The 25,414-nt window shown below is 37.7% G+C and overlaps 1 protein-coding gene across 34 annotated transcripts in view; it reads right to left on the minus strand.

Annotated features, from left to right (window-relative positions):
• The window catches only part of rbfox3b (RNA binding fox-1 homolog 3b), a 584,742-nt gene that overhangs the window by 58,777 nt on the left and 500,551 nt on the right, over positions 1-25,414 (minus strand). For all 34 annotated transcript variants that reach the window (XM_073944090.1, XM_073944087.1, XM_073944077.1 and 31 more), the window contains 2 exons: positions 17,806-17,931; positions 97-150 (listed from right to left, as the gene is read on the minus strand). In XM_073944090.1, the coding sequence (XP_073800191.1) occupies positions 97-150; positions 17,806-17,931 (180 nt within the window). The remainder of the gene's footprint in view (positions 1-96; positions 151-17,805; positions 17,932-25,414) is intronic.

The following is a 25,414-nucleotide window of genomic DNA, read 5'->3' on the forward strand; positions in this document are numbered from 1 at the left end:
AGTCGCCGTCTCTAAGCCAATAAAGGGTTCAGAAGAGAAGGAAGCAGATCGTGGCTACACAAACGGAGAGGAGAAGAAAGCAAGCATCATTCATACCTTTGATCCTCTTTCATTAAAGATAATCTCCACGTCTAAGATCTTCCCGAATTGCTGCAGAGAAAGAGAGAGCGAGAGGAAAAGCGAGATGAAGATGGGAATAAGAAAGAGAGAGATAAATCGATTAGGGCCATCTGCGTCCATGAGAAAGTGGAGCTTGAAACCTGGGATGAAATAATAAGATCATGGACATTACATAACACACAGGACATGTTAGATGCTTCCCACTTCAGGCTTCATAACAGAACTTTTACACAAGTTTAGATTGGCAAAAAAACTTTCGCAATTCTGTTGCTGTAATCACATTCAGAAGCACTATTAAGCATCTCTGAGAAGCCTGTGGTGTGAGTTTTTTATTTCTTTAAGTGAGGTCTATCCAATCCAGGCTCATTGGAAATATGTTCCCAGGGCTATATTTTTGAGAACCGACAAATATGTACCCTGGACTACGTCTTCTTGCAGTTTTTGTTTTCGCAAATCCACTAGAGGGTGCCATGTACATTTTGGACAATCTGAACTACATTACTTGAGCATGTTTTCTCATACATGCCATTTCTTGTAAATCCACCAGAGGGCACTGTATACATTACTGCGAAAACAAATGTCTTAAAATTATTAAAGCGTCAGCAGCAGCACCCCATAGTGCTCGTTTTAGACATAAAATGCAACCAGTGTGTTGCAGCGAGCACATATTTCTTGGTTCTTAATTTAGACCAGGGCACATTTTCCCATTGAGAATCAGATAAGAGTTTTCATATGAAATTTTCTTAAAGTCTATATAATGAGGGTTGATTAAGTTTGCAGTATGAGGTTAATAACATCATGAGAAGTCTGTTGTGTGAGATATACTGCAATATTTAAGTACGGGTTGAGTACATCCAGGTTGTTGTAATTACAGGATAAAGCTTGACAGGTTTATTTACAGCCTGTTGTGAATCGGAGGACTGCAGTATAAGACTGAAGAGCTTTATTCTGTAAAATCATCCGCTTGGATGTACTTTATCCAGCTTATTATATTGCTACTTGCCATAACACATAAAATCAGACACAAAACATTGTTTTTTTTCACAAGTTAAGAATGGCAAAAAAAAAAAAAAAAAAACTTTTGCAATTCTGTAGCTGTAATCATTTTTTGAAGCGTTATTAGGCGTCTCTGAGCAGTCTCTGGGATGAGCTCTCTCATGAGAAGCCTGTGGTGTGAGCTTTAATTTTTCTTTAAGTGAGGTCTATCCAACCCAGGTTGATTAGAAATATGTTTTCAGGGCTATATTTCTAAGAACCGACAAATATGTACCCTGGACTACGTCTTCTTGCAGTTTTTGTTTTCGCAAATCCACTAGAGGGTGTCATGTACATTTTGAACAATCTCAAATACGTTACTTGAGCACGTTTTCTCATACGTGCCATTTCTCATAAATCCATAAGAGAGCGATGTGTACATTACTGCAAAAATGAATGCCCTAAAATAGGTCAACCTTCAGTGGCAGCGCCCCATAGTGCTTGTTTAACACATAAAATGCAGAAACAAGTGCTAAACAAATGCTAAACGAGCACATATTTTCCGGGTTTTAAAAATGTACACCAGGGCACATTTTCCCAGAGAATCAGATGAGTTTTCATCAAACGTTTCTTAATGTCTATGTGTTGAGGGTTTATTAATTTTGCAGTATGAGGTTTTTAACATCATGAGAAGTCTGTTGTGTGAGATATACTGTGAAATCTAAGTACGGGATAATGTACATCCAGGCAGTTGTAGTGCCAGAATAAACTCTGAGAAGAGGAGCACTGTTCTATAAGGCTGAAGGGCTTTATTCTCCAAAAAACAACTGCCTGGATGAACTTTAGCCAGCCCATTACATTGCTATCCACCACAACCTAAATAGCTACTTACCTAATACAAAACTTGAATTTACATTAGACGTGATAACCGTGAACCAATGATTATTCTTCAGACTATGTAAACGTACAACCAAAATCTATAATTGTTGCATCCCTAATTGTAATGCAACTTAAAAAAATAGGATATGGATGCGTCTGAATGTAGAAAAGGCCTACTTCAGCAATGCACTGCTTTTGTTGTGCTCTGAAATACATTTGAATACGTTTGTAAAAAAAAAAAAAAAGTCTATCGTACAATGCACTGATATTATGTAGTTTCAAAATACAATATATTCACATTTTAATGTAGAAAAAGCCAACGTGGGTGTCTTAAGGAGGAGAAATACAGCATATGGGCTCTTATATGTAGTTGTGTTATCACATAAAAGCAAGTCATATCTCTCCGGCCCTTCGTTTGAGATGCTTTTCATGAACCGGCCCTCGTGACAAACTAATTGAATAACCCTGCCATAGAGTGGTCCTGAGATGGAAAAAAAGGGACTTAATTACAGACACATTTTATTAGTTTATTTTTAAGAAATGTGTGTTTTTCTGTCAGTTCCTGACGACAAGCTCTTTTCCCCCTCTCTCTACATCTTGTTTTTGTTGTCTTCGTTCACTCCCAAGGGGGGGGGGAACATTCACCAATCTTCGATTTAGCTTCGTGCTGTTTGGATCGTTAGAAAATGGAGGGATGAGGGATGAGCGCAAACCTCTCTAATGAGCGCGCGGCTTTTAATTGATGCCTGCGATGGCCGTATTATTTCATTAAAAGTAATTACCCTGTCAAGTATGCTGCATCGCCATCATTTGGCCACTGCGGTAGAAAATAAAATCTCTGCGAGCGCGTGTCAGATGGAGAGATACAACACTGGGAGAGCTAATAGGATCAAGAGCAAGCGCTGTTTGTTTACAGAGACGGACTACAAAACAGCGTGAAGGGGTCAAGGCAGTCTGTTTATGCTAATGCTAATTAGTCGTTTGTGTGGGATTCAGATTTTGAGGAAGAAAGGGTCGCTAGACAGGAGATGCAAAGAGTCACAAAGAATTCATCTGCATTAAGAGCGATGTCCTGAGGGAAGTAAACTGACCGATGAGAACATTAGAAAACTCAGCAGTTGCTACTAAATAGCAATGACATTAAATAAAGAGTTAATAGTGACTTCAGCTTGAGGTTACTGCTTCCTAGTCATCTATTATTTCTGTTCGAGAATTTCAGAAAATAGTTTTAAACTATGGCTGCTAATAATCAGAAATATCAATATCAACTTTTTTATCGCTTTACCCCCACCACATTCAGTCAGAATCACATTATTTTCCTATATATATATATATATATATATATATATATATATATATATATATATATATATATATATATATATATATATAAATATATATACCTAATGGATAACTCTTGGGGGAGAGCAGGGCACAAAATAACACTTTTTGGTTTTGGCCAAACAATGAACAAAGTAATGGGGTTAGACATACCTTATCTTTTTACCAACAACACACCAGCTTCTCCTACAAATGAGCACTGAAATTATGATTGCCGGACTTATGGTTTCTGTGCAGTATTTTCAAAAGTACCAAGAGTAAAAATGTTACTACTGTATGTACCCCACCACCTGCCGGGCAAGTTGTAACAAGGGCCGGAGCAAGCTAAACTGCCGCTCTAGGCAAGAACGGTAACACCGCCCTCAACCCTAACGTGAAGGGGTGGGGGGTGCTGTTGCGGATGCCGCCCTCTCTATTCTGCAACCCTAGACACCGATATAAGTGAGGGCGCGGGTGGTGAGGGTAGTGTCGGAGATGCCGCACTCTCTATTCTACCGCACTAGACGCGGATATAACCGAGGGCGCGGTGGGTAGGGTCGGGGACAACGCCCTCTCTATTCTGCCGCCCTACAGGTGGATATAACTGAGGGCGCGGGTGGTGAGGGTAGTGTCGGAGATGCCGCCCTCTCTATTCTACCGCACTAGATGCGGATATAACTGAGGGCCCCGTGGGTAGTGTCCAGGACGCCACCCTCTCTATTCTACCGTACTAGACACAGATATAACTGAGGGCACGGTGTTGGGGACGCCGGCCTCTCTATTCTGCAACCCTAGACGCCGATATAAGTGAGGGCGCGGGTGGTGAGGGTAGTGTCGGGGACGCCACACTCTCTATTCTTCCGCACTAGACGTGGATATAACCGAGGGCGCAGTGGGTAGGGTCGGGGACACCGCCCTCTCTATTCTGCCGCCCGACAAGTGGATATAACTGAGGGCGCGGGTGGTGAGGGTAGTGTCGGAGATGCCGCCCTCTCTATTCTACCTCACTAGATGCGGATATAACTGAGGGCGCCGTGGGTAGTGTCCAGGACGCCACCCTCTCTATTCTACCGTACTAGACACAGATATAACTGAGGGCACGGTGTTGGGGACGCCGGCCTCTCTATTCTGCAACCCTAGACGCCGATATAAGTGAGGGCGCGGGTGGTGAGGGTAGTGTCGGGGACGCCACACTCTCTATTCTTTCGCACTAGACGTGGATATAACCGAGGGCGCAGTGGGTAGGGTCGGGGACACCGCCCTCTCTATTCTGCCGCCCGACAAGTGGATATAACTGAGGGCGCGGGTGGTGAGGGTAGTGTCGGAGATGCCGCCCTCTCTATTCTACCTCACTAGATGCGGATATAACTGAGGGCGCCGTGGGTAGTGTCCAGGACGCCACCCTCTCTATTCTACCGTACTAGACGCAGATGTAACTGAGGGCACGGTGTTGGGGATGCCGCCCTCTCTATTCTGCCGCCCTAGACGCCGATATAAGTGAGTGCGCGGGTGGTGAGGGTAGTGTCGGGGACGCCACACTCTCTATTCTACCACACTAGACGTGGATATAACCTAGGGCGCGGTGGGTAGGGTCGGGGACACCGCCCTCTCTATTCTGTCGCCCTACAAGTGGATATAACTGAGGGCGCGGGTGGTGAGGGTAGTGTCGGAGATGCCGCCCTCTCTATTCTACCGCACTAGATGCGGATATAACTGAGGGCGCCGTGGGTAGTGTCCAGGACGCCACCCTCTCTATTCTACCATACTAGACACAGATATAACTGAGGGCACGGTGTTGGGGATGCCGCCCTCTCTATTCTGCCGCCCTACGAGCGAATATAACTGAGTGTGCGGGTGGTGAGGGTAGTGTCGGGGATGCCGCCCACTCTATTCTGCCGCTCTAGGCAGCCACCTAGGTCGCCTCTATGGACGTGCCGCCCCTGGTTGTAACACATGCTTATAAGGGCAGATTTCAAACAATTAATTTAAATTCTGTTTAGTTTAAATAGTAGCTATATTTCCTCAGTAATTGGCTCATTTCTTTTTTATTCTACATAGCACTGTATGTTTTTTTTATTTATTTGTTTATTGGATAAACACATTTGAATCTACTTGCATTATTACCTAATTGATCCATTATTATATAATACATTTATTTGCATTATTAGCAATAAAATATATATTTTATTCTATTAAAATATTTTCTATTAAAAAACATATTTATTAAAAAAGTTCCTGACATTACACTCAAAATTCAACAATTATTTTGTTTGTTTAAGTGAAGTTTCATTTCAAACGAGAGTTTAATTTCAAGAGGAGCATGTGCGCATTATTGATCCAGCTGGTCCACATTAACTAATCATGATCCTCCAATCAGAGGATCCTAATGCTGTGTTCACACCAGAAGCGGAACGCGGGGATAAATCGCGCTATTCGCGCGTAAATAGCCGCGTGAACATTTGAGTTTACTCGCTTCATTCGCGTCAAACCCCGCTTCATTCGCGTGTCAAATTCACTTCAGAACAGATGCGGATTCACATGATGGGCAGGGCTTCTGTCTGCCCGAAGACTCTAGCTTCATAGCTAAATGGCTAACATAGATTTTATGAAGAAAATAACAGTGTTTATGTGCTTTATGAAGACTGAAAAACAGCGTTGATACGTTTAGGGTCATGTCTGAGTCCACTACATCCTTTCAGAGGTGCATCCAGCTCTGTGAGCTTATAAACCCCCCTAGAAACTGAACCTGGATGACGGAGACTTTCAGCGGTGCTTCTGACTGAGCCAAGTCGAGTTTGATGCACTGTTGTCGGTGAAGGCTGGAGGATTTCCCTCGGAACACCGACAACAGGTTCTACATCACAATCACGCCCCCACAAGAGCAAGCTTCTGATTGGTTAACGTGGCGTGAATGTACGCTGAAGTTCAGATTTTCAAATTCGAGAGATTTGCGTGAAACGCTCATTAAGCGCGTCAAACGCTCAATTCGCCCCGCGCCATTCGCGCAATTTGTGTCATTCGCGCAGCGTCATTCACGCGTATCGCGCCGCAGGATGTCTATTCGCGGGTTTGCATTGACTTAACATGTAAATCACTCGCGCTTGACGGTGTGAACGCAGCATCAGTCACTATATATATTCTCATTTCCTTTCTACAACTATTTTCTTCTGGAAGAAACCCCCCTCCTCTTCTTCTTCCACCTTTACTGTTGCCTCACAGCTAGAATACCAATGTCGTTGGGTCCTCACTGGGCCATCTTGTATTTCTGTGCGGGGTATGCATGTTCGCCCCGTGTCCACGTGGGTTTCCACCGGGTTCCCCAGTTTTCTCCCACCATCCAAATGAGCTCTATATTATAGATTAAATAAGCATAAATCTTTTTTTTATAATGTCTTACTCTCAGGAAGTTCGCCTTGGCCTCAGCAGCGGGGGGGTTTCGAGATCAACCTGAGCTCAATTTGCCCTCACTCTGAGAAAAGGGGGGGTTGGAGCTTAGGTCTCGAGGATCTCCTGAGCTCAGGGCTTGAGGATCTCCTGAGCTCAGGGCTCTCTCCCGGGACAGCATGCCAAACAAGCTATGACACTCTTTATTTTGGTGGTCAAAAGTGCATCAATGAGCGGATGTCAAACAGACGTCATGGTTTTGAGATCAAACAATTTGCATTTTTGAGATGTCAATGTCAGTTTGATATTTGTTTTGACATCAAGATGCCCATTAGGTTGGTGGTTTTGTACTCATCAAATGATCTAAACAAGCTCTCCACAATTAACGTACAGACCTACTGTTATCTAAAATCATTTTACAAGTTGCATCAAGACAACATTGATACTAAAAACAAAAAGCGAGCGTAGTAACACTTAGGATCTCTCTGTGACGACTCTTCTCTTCAGTTCCTGCTAACGGTTTAACATCATTGCTCATCCAATCAGCATCAGTGTGAAACTGTAGGCTGAAATCTATCAATTTATTCAAATGAATGCACATTCTGCGGAGGGCTCAATCACAGACGCACACACAAACACATTAACTCCCCGGCGTGAGCGTGGCGTTCAATGCTAGGGTTTTCCCTGGCTAGCGCACTGCAGATGCTAATTGTTTTAACCAGGCCTAATGGAGCAGTGATAGAGATTAATTAGTTTGGTGGGAAAGTTGCGTTCGCTCTCTGCTACTGAGCATGCTCAGTTCACCCCCTGCGGTGGCAGATTCTCATACTTGTGTGTGTGTAGTAAAAGCTCAGCAATGTTGCAGGGAAAGAATTACTTCACTTGAGCACAACATTCAGAATCAAAGAACTGGTTAATGCTCAATAAATGGTGTGTACATTTGAGTTGATTTCGCAACACAGAATGATTTGGTGTGACAAGAAAAAACATGTATTGAATCGCAGTGGTACTCCTTGTGGTATTTTTATATGGAGTGTATTTGATGCATCAAATTGCATAAGGTGTTTATTTTTGAAAATGGCAAAAAAGAAAAGAAAAGAAAAGAAAAACGAAATTTAGCCGTTTTTAATTTTAGCCTTTTTTTTTAAGCATGACGATAAAACACGAACACTGTTATGAATATATTAAAACATGTGCTTGTTTGTTGGAAAAATGTATAATAATGACAAAAAAACAAACAAAAAAAAACACTAATTTGTGGATCTTCTTTCTTCCGGGTGCAGCTGTGCTGCCGTTGTGGTTGGTGTGATTCTAGAAAAGTCTAGAATTCTAGTGTGATTCTAAAAAAATTCTCTTTCGAGGGGTATCTAGCCCTTCTCCTTAGCCCCTACGCCTTCAAGCTAAAGAGAATTGTGACACCCCTGCCCCCTTCATGTGAAATAAGGGGGAAGGGCAATGGCTAAGGGGTGGAATTGGGATTGGGCCTAAGAGAAATACAGGTTTCGAAAACCCGATTTCAGATATCAAATTTCAAGTTATGTGTAACTTTTTACCTGGTTATTTTTTTTCTGATATTTTCTAAATATTTTTAAATAATTAAAATAGTTATTTTAGATTTAAATAGTTGCATCCTAATTGCAATTGGAATAAATTTAATTGGTGCATGCAAAAGTGCATTATTTTTTTTTTTTTATATCTGGTGGGGGCACTAAGGCACTCGGCCTGCGGCCTTGTGCCAATGCACGCCTCCCACCAGTGCTGATATACAGCCATATCGCACTGCTACTCGTGTGCGATATATTTTTATATATATATATATATATATATATATATATATATATATATATAAATTATGAAATATAATTCATAATTTACTTTTACACTGGAACATCATTTTTTTGTTTGTTTATTCATTTGTGCATTCCTTCATTTACTTGAGAGGGTTTGTTAATTTATTATTATTTTTTATTTATTTATTCATTTATTTAGCTTAGTTAAATTACATATTCATATTTATTTCTGAAAATTAACATAATTAATTTTATTTTATTTGATTACATATTTGACTTCATATTTAATTTGCTTTAATTGAATTTAATATTTTCATTAGATTTTTTTATTTGATCTGATTTAATCAGATAGATTTCTATTAGTTTATTTATTAATTAACATTGTTTTTTATTCATTATTTTATTTTATTTTACTACTAAAATAGTCAAATAAATTATTAGCTTTTTTATTTTTTGTTGATTCATTCAATCATTTGTTCATTTGTGCATTCCTTCATTTAGTTAGTTAGTTAATTAGTTAGTGGCGATAGAGAGGGTTAATTAATTATTCATAACTAATTTCTGAACGCATAAACGCATTTCATGTGTAAAACACATGCAAAATAAATTGTCGGTTTATTCTGCTGTGGCGACCCCTGATAAAAGGACCAAGCTGAAGAAAAATTAATAAATGAATATATTTTTTATTTGATTTAATTTTATCTTTTTTAAATTAGATTTTTATTGTTTAGATTTTTATATAATTATATTATTTTGTTCTGTTGTTTTTATAATAAATAGTTTGTTCTTTTGTTTTTTTATTAGTTCATCCGTTCGTGCATTCCTTCATTCAGTAAGTGGCTAGCAGGTGGGTTAGTTTATTTATTTATTTAAATTAGTTAGAATAAATATTCACAATTAATTACCAAAATACCAATGTAAATACCAAAGTACAACCCTTATTGTATATCTTACCAGATACATTTTATCTGACAATTCTCTAGCATGATTATCTTGAAAATATATACAGTCGAAGTCAGAATTATTTGCCCCACTTTGATTTTTTTTCTTTTTTCTTTTTAAATATTTCCCAAATGATGTTTAACAGAGCAAGGAAATGTTCACAGTATGTCTCATAATATTTTTTCTTCTGGAAAAATTCTTATTTGTTTTATTTCGGCTAGAATAAAAGCAGTTTTCAATTTTTGAAACCGTTTTTTAGGACAAAATTATTAGCCCCTTTAAGCTATATTTATGCATAATCTACAGAACAAACCATCGTTATACAATAACTTGCCTAATTACCCTTACCTGCCTAGTTAACCTAACTAACCTAGTTCCTTTAAATGTCACTTTAAGCTGTCTTGAAAAAAATATCTAGTCATATAATATTTACTCTCATCATGGCAAAGATAAAATAAATCAGTTATTAGAGATGAGTTATTAAAACTATACTGTTTAGAAATATGCTGAAAACATCTTCTGTCTGTTAAACAGAAATTGGGGGCTAATTCAGGGAGGCTAATAATTCAGACTTTAACTATATATAAAATCTCGTTTAGTGTCAAAATAACTTCATGTACATCCTCGCTTTAAATCCTGAGGCTGAACTGGAATCTGTTTATACTTATAAACTTCAAGCCTTTGTCACGCTCCTCAAACAAACATGTATTTCAAGTTAAAAACCGCAGTCTCTGAATTGAACTTCAAGCCTCAATCCACACTGAACTGTAACTGAACTGAATAACAATTGTTTCGAGTACAGTAACTATATTATCTGTGTTTTCCAGCAAAAAAACAGCTTTATGCTAAATTCTGCAGACCGAAGCAACATTTTCAGGCATTTTCAGCATGGCCTATAAAAGCTCTGCGTCTTTTCAAGTGCTCTGATTGGTGGCATTTCTCTAATATTCATTTTAATACCAATGAAGACTCAGATTTAAGCAGATCTTTAATTTGGGCCTTTTAAAAGCACAGAGCCGCAGGTGAAATGCTAACATAGCGGGAAAACGCCGGAGATGAAGGTAATTCCCAGCAGGCCTTGAGGCGAATGAATAGATGAAGAAACAGCCCTAAAGCTAACACACAGCCTTTTTTTTTTTTACTTCCAGGAACGCTCACATTTCCATACGGACGTCTTCAGTAATAAAGCGCTCGACTTCAGATAATGAGCTTTCCACTTCTGAGCTCATTAGCGGCTGCTAGACTTTAGCCTGCACCGCTAACCTGACGCCCCGCTCATTTAGCTGGGACTCTCTGTTAGCCAAGCAGCTAATTAGCAGAAACCTAGCTCACCACAGGCTAAATCTCCATTAGCATCGAGGCTAATCAGCGCCGCCAAGCTTTGTTAACGCTGGAGCGAGTCATTAGCGGGGTTTACTTCAGTCCGTGCCGGCAGATGGAGCATATATAGCGAGTGGTTATTATAACACAAGGTGTGGAGACTCTGGTGCAATCAGGTGAAAATGTGCTTGCACTATAAATGTTGTGAATGAAACAGGGGATTAGTGGAGGAGGTTTTACAAGGATGTATTTAATTTTAGGTTTTACAAGAATATATTTAAATTTTATATTTGATATTTTATTTAGTTGATTTTGTTATTTTATGTTAAATCTAATATTTTATTATTATTTTTCATTTTATTTTTTACTGTATTTATGTAATTTATTTTATATCAGATTTATTTTTTTATTTTATTTTAATTTATTCCAGATATTTTAGTTTTTAGATTTTTTTACTTATTTTTATTTATTTATTTATTTATTTATCTCATAACTGATATTTTTTCTTCTATATTTTATTTTATATTTTATTCTTTATTTTATTTTTTACTTTTATTTGTCTTATTTTTCTATTTTACTTTTAATCTAATACTTTATTATTTTGTAAATGTGATTCTATATATTATTATATTTATTTATTTTATTTGATATTATATTTGATATTTTGTTTATTTTATTTTACTTTAAACCTGATATTTAACTTTTTTATATTTTATGTATTTATTTATTTATATTACTTTTATATCTGATATTTTTTAGTTTACATGATATTTGATATTTTATTTTATTTTTTATTTAATATTTAATTTTATTTTTGATTATATATATTTTTTTCTATTCGATATTTTATTTATTTTATTTCCATTTGTATTTTTTTATTTGTTTTTTATTTAACTTTGAATCTAATATTTCATTTTTAATATATTTTATTGTATTTATTTTATTTTATGACCGATATTTTATTTTATAAATGTAATAAATTAATTAATTTTATTTATTTTACATCTGTTATTTTATTTCATATTGTAATTGATATTTTATTTATTTTGTTTCACTCTAAACCTGAAAATTATCCCCTCCTTCTTTGCTTCTTTCTTTCTTTCTTTCTTTCTTTCTTTCTTTCTATAATAACTGGTGCTTTCTTCTCTTTTTTATATTTTATTTATTATTTGATTAAATTTATTTGATTTTTTATTTTTGATTTCATATTTGATATTTTATTTAATTCTTTATTCTTTTCCATTTTTTATTTGTTTTATTATTTATTTTACTTTAAAGCTAATACTCATTATTATTATTTTTTTATTTTATAGTATTTATTTAATTTATGCTAGATCTGATATTTTATTTTATATTATATTTGATATTTTATTTATTATATTTTACTTTAATGCTAATATTTTAATTTCAAATATTTTATTTATTTGTTTATTTTATTTATTTATACCTGATATTTTCTTTTCGTTTTATATTATATTTAATATTTTATTTTATTTATTATTTTATTTTGCATTTTATTTAATTTACTGTTATTTTTATATTCAATTTTATATTTTATATTTTATTTCATTCTTTATTTCCCGTTTTATTTGTTTTATTACTTTTCTATTTTATTTTAAATCTAAAATATTATACTCTGTATTTTATTTATTTTATTTAAACCTAATATGTTATTTTATATTTTATTTATTTCATATTTATTTATTTATTTATTTAGATTTTATTTATTATCTGATATTTTCTTTTTGTTTTAAACTATATTTCATATTTCATTTGATATTTAATTTTATTTTATATTAATTTTTTTACATTTGATTTTACATTTTATTTTATTTTATTTATTTTTAATTTTTTTATCTGGTATTCTTTTTCATCTTTTTATATTATATTTCATATTTCATTTATTATTTATTTTTATTTGATATAAAAAAAAATTAATTTGATTTTGTGAGGAAATATATAAATGTTTTACATAAAAATCATAAATACTTTTGCCTGTCACTTCAGCAAAATAAATTTGTTTTGTATCCAAATAATTTTTTTACTAATACTGAAAAGAAACTGATTAATTAATGAAACAAAAGTTGTAGAGACTTTTATCCCAGTATTTGATGTATTCGGAACTCAAACAGAATATTAAGTAGGTGGGCGGGGCTTTCTTTTCCACATCATTTCATCATAGCAAACTAACAGTAATAGGGCGTGTCTAAGAATATTGCGGGTGAGACAACAAACTGACATCAGATAAGCCCCGCCCACTCCAAACACTGAAGCGACTGCTCAGACTCTGATTGAAGATTACCAAAACCAAATATACACACACACACACACACACACACATTTTTACATTAGATTAACTTGCACATATTAATTGTTCAACTGAAGAATAACAATGTGCATTAGCAAAATAAACATCGCCAGTTTTGATTTCACACAGACTTTAATCTAGCCCGGCTTGGTTAGAAATGACCATAATGAGCCATCCATACTGTGTGCGAGTTTGCATCATATATAACTGTACAGCAGAACTGCGAGCTCATTACTGCACTGATGCTGCACACACACACAAACACCTGCCAGAACAATAATCTGGCCATCACAGAGCATGTTGTGTGTAATTTGTGTGCGGCCTGTGCTGTAATCAACATCATCTCTACCACTGAGCCACACAAGGCCTGCTGCTGACGCCTCATTATGTGGACCGAGCGCATTTACAGCAAATCAGAAACAATGGCCACACACTGTGCCTGTGGTCATGTGATTTACCTCATGTACATTATCAAGTCCAATCTGTTTTACTGTCACATCATCACCAGCATGTGTGCTACTGTATGATGAGTGGAAAACGTATGTACAGGCTTAACAGTTAAATACAGTATGTACACAATAGACAACAAAGACGTACAAGAAAAACACACAAAGAGTTAAAGTCAGAATTATTAGGTAGTGTTACTCTTAAACACATTATTTCTGTGTTTAAAGGGTAACATCATACACAATTCACTGTCTCGTCTCCCTGTACATAATGAGTGTGTATAATACAGACATATGAACAAAAAGAAGGACGCCCTGCACTCTGTTGTAAATTTCTCTAGTCTGGCTCACGGCACCAAACTTTTGTACATGTAAGGCCCCGTTTACACTAATGCGTTTTAGTTTGAAAACGCATAAGTTTTGCTACGGTTTCGCCAACCGTCCACACTACGCCGGAGTTCTCGAGCGCCGAAAACGGAGCGTTTCGAAAACGCTGGAGAAGCCGTTTTCATTCTAAAACGCTGCTGCTCCGTCTCAGTGTGGATGATGGAAAACGGAGACATCTGAAAACGGAGGCGGGGCTGCTGACATTCGCCTCTCTGATTGGGGCTTTTCCTGAATATTAAGTAGCCTAACACGCACAGTTCAGTCCTGCATTTTCTCCGTGTAAGTCCAGACTTCGCATGTTTGATCAAGGCTGCATCTCTTCTTCTCAGTTTGATATGGAAAACAGACTATACCGAGGATACGGGTAAATCTTCAAAGGGAACAGTGTACTTTATAACTTCATTCACATCACCCTGGATACGTTGTTTCACTTTCTCAACAATAAAATGTAAACATGTTTTAAGGAACTGCCTATTTTCATTTTAATATTAGCAACTAAACAGACAGAAGAAATGTTGAGGCGTCGTGCTGCATATATGAGCGTCATCTTCACTGTGTGGATATTTATAACAAAACGGAGCCGATAACAACTGCCTCCTTTCAATTTCAGTGAAAATACGAAACGCACCCTCTCTTTTGCTGAATATCAGTTTTAATAATCGATAATGGCCATTATAAAAGTATAACATACAATAAGTTTTTACATTATAGAAAAAAAAGGCAAGCGATCAGTCAATATACAGAATAGGCTACGTGGTTACATTAATCATTAACTTATCTTTGCGCTCAGCCAAAACACGTTACCTAAGAAAAAGTAAGATTCTAATGACCAAAGTCAGGGAATATGTCGTTAGATAAAGACAACAAGATGAATGAAATATCCCGTTTAATAAATATAGTGAGATTAGATCCAGCGGGAGCTGCTTGATGAGAAGTCCGACTAGCAGAGCTCTCATCTGGGTAGATGAGCTGCAGCGCTTGCCAGAGAGTGTGTGTGTGGTCACGTGATGTGCGTTTTCAGCGTTTTGGTGTGGACGGAGAGCAGTTCAGAAACGCTGGGTAAAACGCGAGTGTGGACGCGGATCGTTTTCATTCTAAAACGCCGTTTTAAAACTAAAACGCACTAGTGTAAACGGGGCCTAAGTGGAGACAGTCAAAAACAAAAACAAAGCATGCAAATGAAGTGTTGTTATCAGCAGGGTGACATGCCTTTCCAAGTACCCATTCATAATACATTTTAGCATTGAAACAGTGTGCAAATGATGTTCTGGAGGCAGAAACCGCCCAATCAGTTGACTGACTGGAGAAAACAAAAGACACTGCTGTGCTGTGAAACTGACAATTTGCATTACTTTAAAGACTGTCAGGGCTCAGGAAACCAAGACATTTTAAAGTCTGTCACACCCTGAAAACAACTTTTCAGTTGCCTTAGTGCCTCCACCAATGCCGATATACAGCCATATCGCACTGCTACGAGTGTGATATTGCGTTTATACAACAGTACAGTACAATACAGAGAGGCAGAGCATTTCACAAGGTACTGTGAAAGCCCGGTCACCGCTGGATTTCAGCCTCGACTTTGGGATGTATAATAGTCTCTGGTTAGATGACCGAAGAGAACAACCAGGCTGATGTTCAGTCAACAGGTCTGACAGGTAGGAAGGAGCCAGGCCATTTAGTTATTTAAGAACCAGGAGCAGAATTTTAAAAGTGGCATGATAAAGTTAACTTAATGGATTTGAGTTGGGTTAAATGGTGTGGAATTATTTTTACAGTATGAAAGCCTGGGTATTTAACTTTATTCAAATATTGATATTTAATCTCAATGTTAACAATACTGAGATATTAAAGTAATATCACTACATTTAAAACAATGACATTCACTGGTTGTTCAAACTACTTATTTTTAAATGAGCTGAAACAGCACAATTCTTGAGTTTTTCTGGGACAACATGATTGTTTTATGCTCAATCCATAATTACGTTGTTGTGTATCACTGGCCATTTTATTAGGTACACCTTACTAGTTTCGGGCTGGACCCCCTTTTCCCATCAGAACTGCCTTAATCCTTCATGGAATAAACTCAACATGGTACTTTAAATATTCCTCCGAGATTTTGTTCCATATTGACATGATAGCTTCACGCAGTTGCTGCAGATTTGTCGGCTGCACATCCATGATGCGAATCTCTCTACCACCACATCCCAAAGGTGCTCTATTGGATTAAGAGCTGGAAACTGATGAGGCCATTTGAGTACAGTGAACTCATTGTCATGTTCAAGAAACCAGTCTTCACGCTTTATGACTTGGCACATTATCCTGCTGGAAGTAGCCACCAGAAGATTGGTACACTGTGGTCATAAAGGGATGGACATGGTCAGCAGCAATGCTCAGGTAGGCTGTGGCGTTGACACAGTGCTCAATTGGTACTAATCTTGGCCGAAAGTGTGCCAAGAAAATATCCCTCACCCCATTACACCACCACTAGCCTGAACAGTTAATACCGAAGACAGGATGGATTTGAGTTACTTTCTATGAGCTGGAACCAGTCTGGCCATTCTCCTCTGACCACTGGCATCAACAAGGCATTTGCGCCAACAGAACTGCCGCTCATTGGATATATTTTCTCTTTTTTCGCACCATTCCCTTTAAACCCTAGAGATTGTTGTGCGTGCAAACACCAGTAGATAAACAGTTTCTGAAATACTCAGACCAGCCTGTCTGGCACCAACAACCATGCCACGTTCAAATTCACCTAAATCCGCTTTCTTACCCATCCTGATGCTCGGTTTGAACTGCAGTAGATCGTCTTGACCATGTCTAAATGCATTGAGTTGCTGCCATGTGATTGGCTGATTAGAAATATGAGTTAATAAGCTGTTGGTGTACCTAATAAAGTGGCCAGTGAGTGTATACATTTTACATACGTTTTTTTTCTTCTTCATAAACCTTTATTTTTTTGTAAGTCACCTTTTTTAATCCTTAAAGGGGTCCTAGTATGCAAAAATCCCTTTTATACGTGGTTTAAACAGTTGTGTGGCAGCAGTGTGAATATAACCAGCTTCTAATGGTGTAAACTGATGTATAATTTTTTTTATTATAATCACGCTTGATGAAAACAGTCTGCAGAAACACTTTGATTGGCATCCTTTGTAAGCGTCATCAGAGGGGGACAGCCCCGCCCACTAGTGACGATCTCTCTCTCATTAGCATTGGACGTTAGTCCTGCTTTCGAATCTGCCACTATGCTGACACACACTATGCATTTGTAGCTCCGCCCTATGAGAGCACAATCTCATTTGCATTTAAAGCGGCAGACACCAAAATGGCACAATTAGTATCAAAGCCTAAAAGGGGCAGATTTAGAGCGTTATAAAACAAGATTTGTGTGATATTTTGAGCTGAAACTTCACACACACACACTACAGAGACATCAAAGACTTATTTTACATCTTGTAAAAGACACAAAAAAAGGTCGCCTTTAAAGTTCACCTCTGAATCAGTCAAACAGGGAATCTCCAGTAAATCATTTTTAGGCCATCAGATAATGTGAATAGGGGTGGCACGGTGGATCAGACTGTCACCTCACAGCAAGAAGGTCGCTTGTTTGAGTCCTGGCTGGGCCAGTTGGGACTTCTGTAGGGAGTTTGCATGTTCTCCCCGTGTTGGCATGGGTTTCTTCCGGCTGCTCTGGCTTCTGCCACAAGACCAAACTTGTGCTATAGGTGAATTGAATACACTAAATTGGCCGTAGTGTATGAGTCTGTGTGTGAATGACAGTGTATAAGTGTTTCCCAGTACTGGGTTGCAGCTGGCTAGCGTAAAACATATGCTGGAATAGTTGGTGGTTCATTCCAATGTGGCAACCCCTGATAAATAAAGGACTAAGCCAAAGAAAAATCAATGAATGAATGAATGATATGCATCAGCTCACCCCAAACATCTGCCGTAAATCAGGGTCCCGGAAGCGGAAGGGGATGTTGGAGACGTGTAGCCGCTTGGGCTGCTGCTTTTCTGTGGACTCTGAAATCAACACGTCCGTTTGCGTCACGTCTTCCGTCTAAGAAGAGACAAAAGCAGCCACAGGTTATGATCTAAACAAACAACATGAAGGATAGCGAGTTAGCCTACATAGCCGCAGTCCTGGTTTTCACCACGGATAAACAGACACTGACTTATGAAGGCCTACTGGAGGTCACGCATCTAGGAATATGAGCATTAATCTCCACCTGTTACTGTCTCAGGAGCTCAAACACACCGGATACACTGATAAATCTGCTGCACGCACACACAAACACAGACACGCAAAGAGGCCGATGGCTTGTTGTTTCCATCATTATGTTGATGATCCGCCACAAATGAAACTTCAGACACGTTTGACAGATGTTTTCTCTCTGCGCTCGCTCGGTTGTGCAGAACGACACACACACACACATGCACAAACACACACACGCTCATTTTCATGTGCTCGCTTACAGCAGCATGTCATCAGAATGTCATCATTGAGGTAAAAAATGTTCAGATTCATTGAAACACACACACACACACACATGTACACACACACACAGCGGCATCAACAAATCTCCCCAGAGCATCATGGGCTTCATCAAAACATCAACACAGAGCACCAACATTATTGCATCAGCTCAAACACACACCCACACACACACACGCACGCGCACACCAACAGAAATAGAAATGTACCAAAAAAATTACCGAAACAAATATATTATATATTAGCATCCTGGGCCGGAGTGGGACTCTTTTTTAGCCCTGGAGTTTCAAGTCTTAGACCGGCCCACCTCAGTTCACGACAAACTATATTAAAATAAGGCCATTTCCAATTCAGTTTTTAATGACACTATCACGCCTTTTCCAAGGTAAAAAATCCACGTAAAATCCAAGCCAGGGGTGGCCAACCCTGTTCCTGGAGTGCCACCTTCCTGCAGATTTCAGTTCCTACCCATATCAAACACACCTGAACCAATTAATTAGGGCCTGAACACCACGTGATAATTACAGGCAGGTGTGTTTGATATGGGTTGCAACTGAAATCTGCAGGAAGGTGACATCTCCATCTGGCATATTTTATTTTAAACAGCTAATTTTCTCTTAAATGAGCACAAACAGTTTCTAAAGTAGTGGAATGTTTTCATTATAGATCTGTGCATTCTTACAGAGACACCTCTGTTATTAAACAAAACACCTTTGTGTAGATTCATATACTGCTCACTTGTTTGATAACCGAGGTGTCACCACAGCCATGTCACCCTGCAGCCCAAGACCGGTTACTCACTGAAGCTAAGCAGGGCTGAGCCTGGTCAGTACCTGGATGGGAGACCACTAGGGAACGCTAGCTTGCTGTTGGAAGTGGTGTTAGTGAGGCCAGCAGGGGGCGCTCAACCTGTGGTCTGCTTGAGTCCTAATGCCCCAGTAAAAGTGAAGAAGACACTACACTGTCAGTGGGCGCCGTCTTTCGGATGAGACGTTAAACCGAGATCCTGACTGTCTGTGGTCATTAAAAACCCTATGGCACTTCTCGTGAAAGAGCAGGGGTGTAACCCCGGTGTCCTGGCCAAAGTCCCTCTATCGGCCCTTACGATCATGGCCTCCCAATCATCCCCCTCAACCGAATTGGCTCTATCACTGTCTCTCCACTCCGCCAATAGCTGGTGTGTGGTGAGCGCACTGGCGCCGTTGTCCTGTGGCAGCCGTCGCATCATCCAAGTGGATGCTGCACACTGGTGGTGGTGTGGAGAGACCCCCTCATGATTGTGAAGCGCTTTGGGTGTATGGCCATACACAATAAATGCGCTATATAAATACACATTACATTACTTTAAATGGCGGGTACAGAAGCTGATCTGGGATCAGTTTATTTTAAATCTTTGCGAGGGAACCCAAAAACCTTAGTAAATGTTTTCCTATCACTCACAATTTTTTTTCCCCACCATCACGTCCCTTCCGGGTCTCCGTACTATACTGCTCAGTGAGCGCTGTCTTTCTGGTGGGATGATAAACCAAGCTCCTGACTCTCTGTGGTCATTAAAAATCCATGGATGTTCTTCAAAAAAAAAAAAAAAAAAAAAAAAAAAAAAAGGAGGGGTTTAACCCAAATTTGCCCACTGGCCTCTGTCTGTCCCCATACCATAATTAGCTTCATCATTCAGACATCACACATTCACCAATCAGCTGAGGCCACATGTACGAAGACTTGCGTGGAAATCATACTAAAACATTGCGTACGCCGAAAATTCAGATGTATGAAACACTGCGTACGCCGAGTCTCACGCATATTCTTTGTACATCTGAATGAACGTGAAACTGAGCGCAAAACCCCTCCCCGCCTCCTCCCCCGTATGAATATGCTAATGACTCTACTTTGGCAAAACCAAACGAAAAAGCAAAGGCAAAAGCAAGCAAGAAGAGAAACTTTGAACAGAATGTGAATTGGAGGTGCTCTTTTCGGAGGTAGACCGGAGAAAAGCGGTGTTATTTGCAAGTTTGTCCTCCGGAATTAACAACAAAAGAAAAAATAGAGTGGGAGAGTTTAGCTGATGCGGTCAACACAGTTGGGTCTGAACATCGGAGTGCATTTAAAAAAGAGATAGTGAGATGTCTAAGTGCAAAATGATGCAATACCCTTAACAGCCGAGTGGCGCAGCTAAGACGCATGTCATCATGTTTTGACACGTTCGAGCATGAACTCGGTTCGAATCCAGCATCTGCTGAATTCATTCTCCCCCCCGCTACATATCAGATTTTGCCCACTATTAATCACGAGGAAGACAAGTAGGAATCATCAATAAGTTTGTGCATCATATTTAATTTGCACATTTATTGAATGGAAATGTTTCTGATTCGCGTATGCAAATTCATCTTCAGGTGGTGCCTTTTATAGCAATGTGCGTCCAGTCGATCGCTCCCAGTACATTGGGAAAACAGGTGACCGCTGCAAATTGCGCTTTAATGTTTGGCTGGTCAACTGCATGGTATGAAAACCTTATATACCTGTTAGATCAGGGTTTTTCAAAGTCTAAGACAGTGGGCCTCCCTTTTGACACAACTTATCCATTGGCGCCCCCCTTCTCCCAAACATGCACACACACACACACACACATATATATATATACAGTATATATAAAGACACAGACAGATGTCAGACTGTTAACTCACTTTTATCATCATTTGCATGAAAGTGCAATTATTTACAAGTTTACGAGTAATAACAAGTATTTTAATATAACGTTTTTAAAACTAGGATGATGGTTCAATATGAATAGAACAGATCCAAGAACTGTCCATCCCAGTCAAAACAGTCGAAGTTTAGCGGGTCTCATGCTGTCATTAGCCAAAATATCTTGACAAACCACACTTAAAGGTCGTGGTTCATCAGCTGGTCCTGTCCACGTAAATCCTAAACTCAAATGCTGATCATCATATCGTCGTCTTTTGGGTTTAAGCCCTGAACTTGACGGCTTTGAATCGGGGGGTCTCAGAAACCGACCCATTGTATTAGCAGGCATAATTAGCAGGCATATACCTGCATTGGCAGGCCAAACAGAAGCGAATTCACAGCTATGGCCTTCTGGTTAAAAAAAGGTTTTCTTATTTTTGACGTATTATTTTTTTTTTAGCTTTGTTTAATTAAAACGTTTAAATATAATAAAAAATACATATAATAATTAAACTTAATAATTATATTTTTATTATATAATATTTTTCCCGCGCCTCCCCTGACATCCTCTGGCGCCCCCCAGGGGAGGCGCGCCTCACACTTTGAAAACCCCTGTGTTAGATGAACCCGTCTCATATAGCTGCCATTACACGGCTCAGACACTTTGTAGAGTGCAATTTGACACAACTGCCTCTAGGAGTCGCCAATGGAAATAAAACGCACGCACAAAAAATGTGCGTTCGCCAGCCATAAAGCTGGCGTGGAGCAGCGCACATTCCCACGTTCATTTCATCGTTAGTAAATCCAAACGTGAGCGATTCTGAGCGTGAAACCTGGCGTACGCAAAGTTTTTGTGTGTACGCAGCGTTGATACATGAGACCCCTGGTGTGTTGTGTGCGGTCTGGTGCAATATGGCGCACTCTCATTGTTTCTTTTTCTTTCTCAATCTTACTTTTTCTTATTATTTTACTTTATTTTTCTTTCTTTTAAGTTACAGTCACAGTGTTCTCCTTTTCTTTTGGTTTGAGTATAACATATGAGCAGAAGACATTCACCTTGGAATCTTTTCTATCTAATACATGCGGAACACACCCTGCACCAGCGTGGAGTCATGCAGAGTGTGATTTATTAACACACGTATGTGCATTCAGACACATGCAGTCCATAATTCATCACACACACACACATGTGCCGCTGCAGGGAGGTGTGTGATGCATCGCTCTCATTTATCTCTCAGCATTAATCCCTCAGCATCATCATCATCATCATCATCATCATCGTCACCGTGGTAACGACCGTGGGCTTTATTGTTGTCATTATGATAATCAGTGTCCTGGCAGTAACGAGGCTCGTTTGTGCTCTTTTACAGCCTTTATTGCTGATACTCTCACACTGACAGCTGACAGTCTGATGAAGACCTTTCTTTCTTTCTTTCTTTCTTTCTTTCTTTCTTTCTTTCTTTCTTTCTTTCTTTCTTTCTTTCTTTCTTTTCCCTACCTTCATTCCTTCTTTTTTTCTTTCTACTTTTTTACTTTCTATCTTTCTTATTTTTCCTTCTGTCCCTTTTAAGTTCTTTCTATTTTTTACTTATTTTTCTTCTTTTCCTTCCTTCCTTCCTTCCTTCCTTCCTTCCTTCCTTCCTTCCTTCCTTCCTTCCCTCCTTCCTTATATCTAATTTCTATTTCTTTTTTCTACTTTTCATTCCTTCCTTCCTTATTTCCTTCCTTCCTTCTATCTACTTTCTATTTCTGTTTTCTTCTTTTCCTTCCATCATTCCTTTCATATTTCTTTCTACTTCTAAAACGATTTATTTTTTCCTCTTTCCCCCTACCTTTCTTCATTTTTCTTTCTTTCTTTCTTTCTTTCTTTCTTTCTTTCTCTTTCTTTCTTTCTTTCTTTCTAAAATTTCCCTACCTTCATTTCTTCTTTTTTCTTTCTACTTTTTTACTTTCTATCTTTATTTTTCCTTCTGTCCTTTCTTTTTTCTTTCTGTTATTTACTTATTTTTCTTCTTTTCCTTTCTTCTATCTACTTTCTATTTCTTTTTTCTTATGTTCCTTCCTTCATTCCTTTTTTCATTTTCTTTCTACTTTTTAAACTATTTCTTTTTTCTTCTTTTTTCTCCCTAGCTTCTTTTTCTTTCTTTCTTTCTTTCTTTCTTTCTTTCTTTCTTTCTTTCTTTCTTTCTTTCTTTCTTATTTTTCCTTCTGTCCCTTTTAAGTTCCCTTTTAAGTTCTTTCTATTTTTCTATTTTTTCTTTTCTTATTTTTTTCTTTTCCTTCCTTCCTTCCTTCCTTCCTTCCTTCCTTCCTTCCTTCCTTCCTTCCTTCCTTCTACTTTCTATATCTCTTTTCTTCTTTTCTTTCCTTCATTCCTTTCATATGTCTTTCTACTTCTAAAACAATTTATTTTTTCTTCTTCCTACCTACCTTTCTCTTTCTTTCTTTCTTTCTTTCTTTCTTTCTTTCTTTCTTTCTTTCTTTCTTTCTTTCTTTCTTTCTTTCTTTCTTTCTTTCTTTCTTTCTTTCTTTTTTCTTTCTTTCTTTCTTTCTTTCTCTTTCTTTCTTCCTTTCTTTCTTTCTTTCTCTTTCTTAATTTTACCCTAACTTAAATCCCTCTTTTTTTCTTTCTATTTTTACTTATTTTTTTATTTTCCTTCCTTCCTTCCTTGCTTCCTTCCTTCCTTCCTTCCTTCCTTCCTTCCTTCCTTCCTTCCTTCCTTCCTTCTATCTACTTTCTATTTCCTTTTTCTAATTTTTCTTCCTTCACTCCTTTCATTTTTCTTTCTTCTAAAACAATTAATTTTTTCTACTTTTTCTCCCAACCTTTCTTTCTTTCTTTCTTTCTTTCTTTCTTTCTTTCTTTCTTTCTTTCTTTCTTTCTTTCTTTCTTTCTTTCTTTCTTTCTTCTTTTTATTTCCTTCCTTCCTGAAAGGATAAGGCCTTACAAAAACAAAACAATAAAAGACAGGAAAATAAACTAAAATTAACAAATATATAATTTAATATACGTTTTATATCTAATTTAATATATGTACTATATATCTTATATATATCTTATATATATATATATATATATATATATATATATATATATATATATATATATATATATATATATATATATATATATATATATATATATATATATTATTTATCTAATTAAAACTGAATAACTGGGTTTAATAAAGTATATAAACATGCATAAAATATACACTTGCAATTGATACAGCTCTCAATAATTTGATGTTTTCTTTGAGCTGCCTATTTCTTCAATCATTTATTAATTTGTTCCTTCATTCATCAAATCCATCTGCCCTTTACTTGTCACTTTTCATTTTATTTTATTCATTCATTCTTGCATTTTTCCCTTCATCATCCTTCTCTTTGCCAATTCTTTCATCCACTTGCCCAACCATTGCTTTGTCAATTTGTCTGTATGGTTTGAAGATATTAAATTGTGCTATATACACAATTTTGTTTTAAAGCAATAAAGAGCTTTTGAACCCTTCTTTCTTTTAGAGGTTTTGCTTGTTTTGCCTTTTGCCAGCAAGACGTGATAAACAAAAAATCTTCTTAAAAGAAAATAAACAAAGAATATAAAAATGTTACTACCATTGAAATGATTGAAATATGTAAATTATAAAATGTGTGTGTTTATAAACCAAGGCTTAATGCATGTGTATATGTATACATGGCAACTTGAAGACAACTCTAATGTGGCGAATTAAGTCTCATGCATTGCTCATGAGTTTCTCACAGACTTCATCAGAGTGTCAAAATCTTGATGGTTCTGTGGGTCTCGTTTATCAAATCTGACCTTTATTTATTCATTTATTTTTTTCTATTGGATCCAGCTCAGGTGATTGGCTGGGCCATTCTACTGCTTGATTTTCTTTCTCTAAAAGCATTTGAGAGTCTCTTTGGCTGTGTTTTGGATTATTGTCTTGCTGAAATGTCCGCTCTGATCTTCATCATCCTGCGAATGTACAGTAGATGCTGGACTGAAGCAGCTGACATTCATTTACACTGAGTAAGGGTAGAACTACTAAGAGATTTCAGCTGCTGTCTGGGCTTTCACTGCCTTTCTACTCCTCTCTTTCTTCATGTGTTCAAAACGTAACTTAATCTGTAAACTAATTAGATTTGTTATTTGTTTGTATAAGATTATTTTCATATATGCATTTCTTTGGTTGTTATCAACATCTAGTCAAAGTTTGTGTTGATGAATCCAACTATTCAATTCATCATCACCTGTCTCAGAAAGATTCTGCACATTCGCTGGCCTGACACGATCAGTAACACCGACCTATGGAGAAGGACCTGTCAACCTCCCGTAGAAACAGAAATCTGGAAGCATAGATGG

Source organism: Danio rerio, chromosome 3 (assembly GCF_049306965.1).
Source record: "Danio rerio strain Tuebingen ecotype United States chromosome 3, GRCz12tu, whole genome shotgun sequence".
In the NCBI taxonomy this organism is placed as follows: Eukaryota; Metazoa; Chordata; class Actinopteri; order Cypriniformes; family Danionidae; genus Danio; species Danio rerio.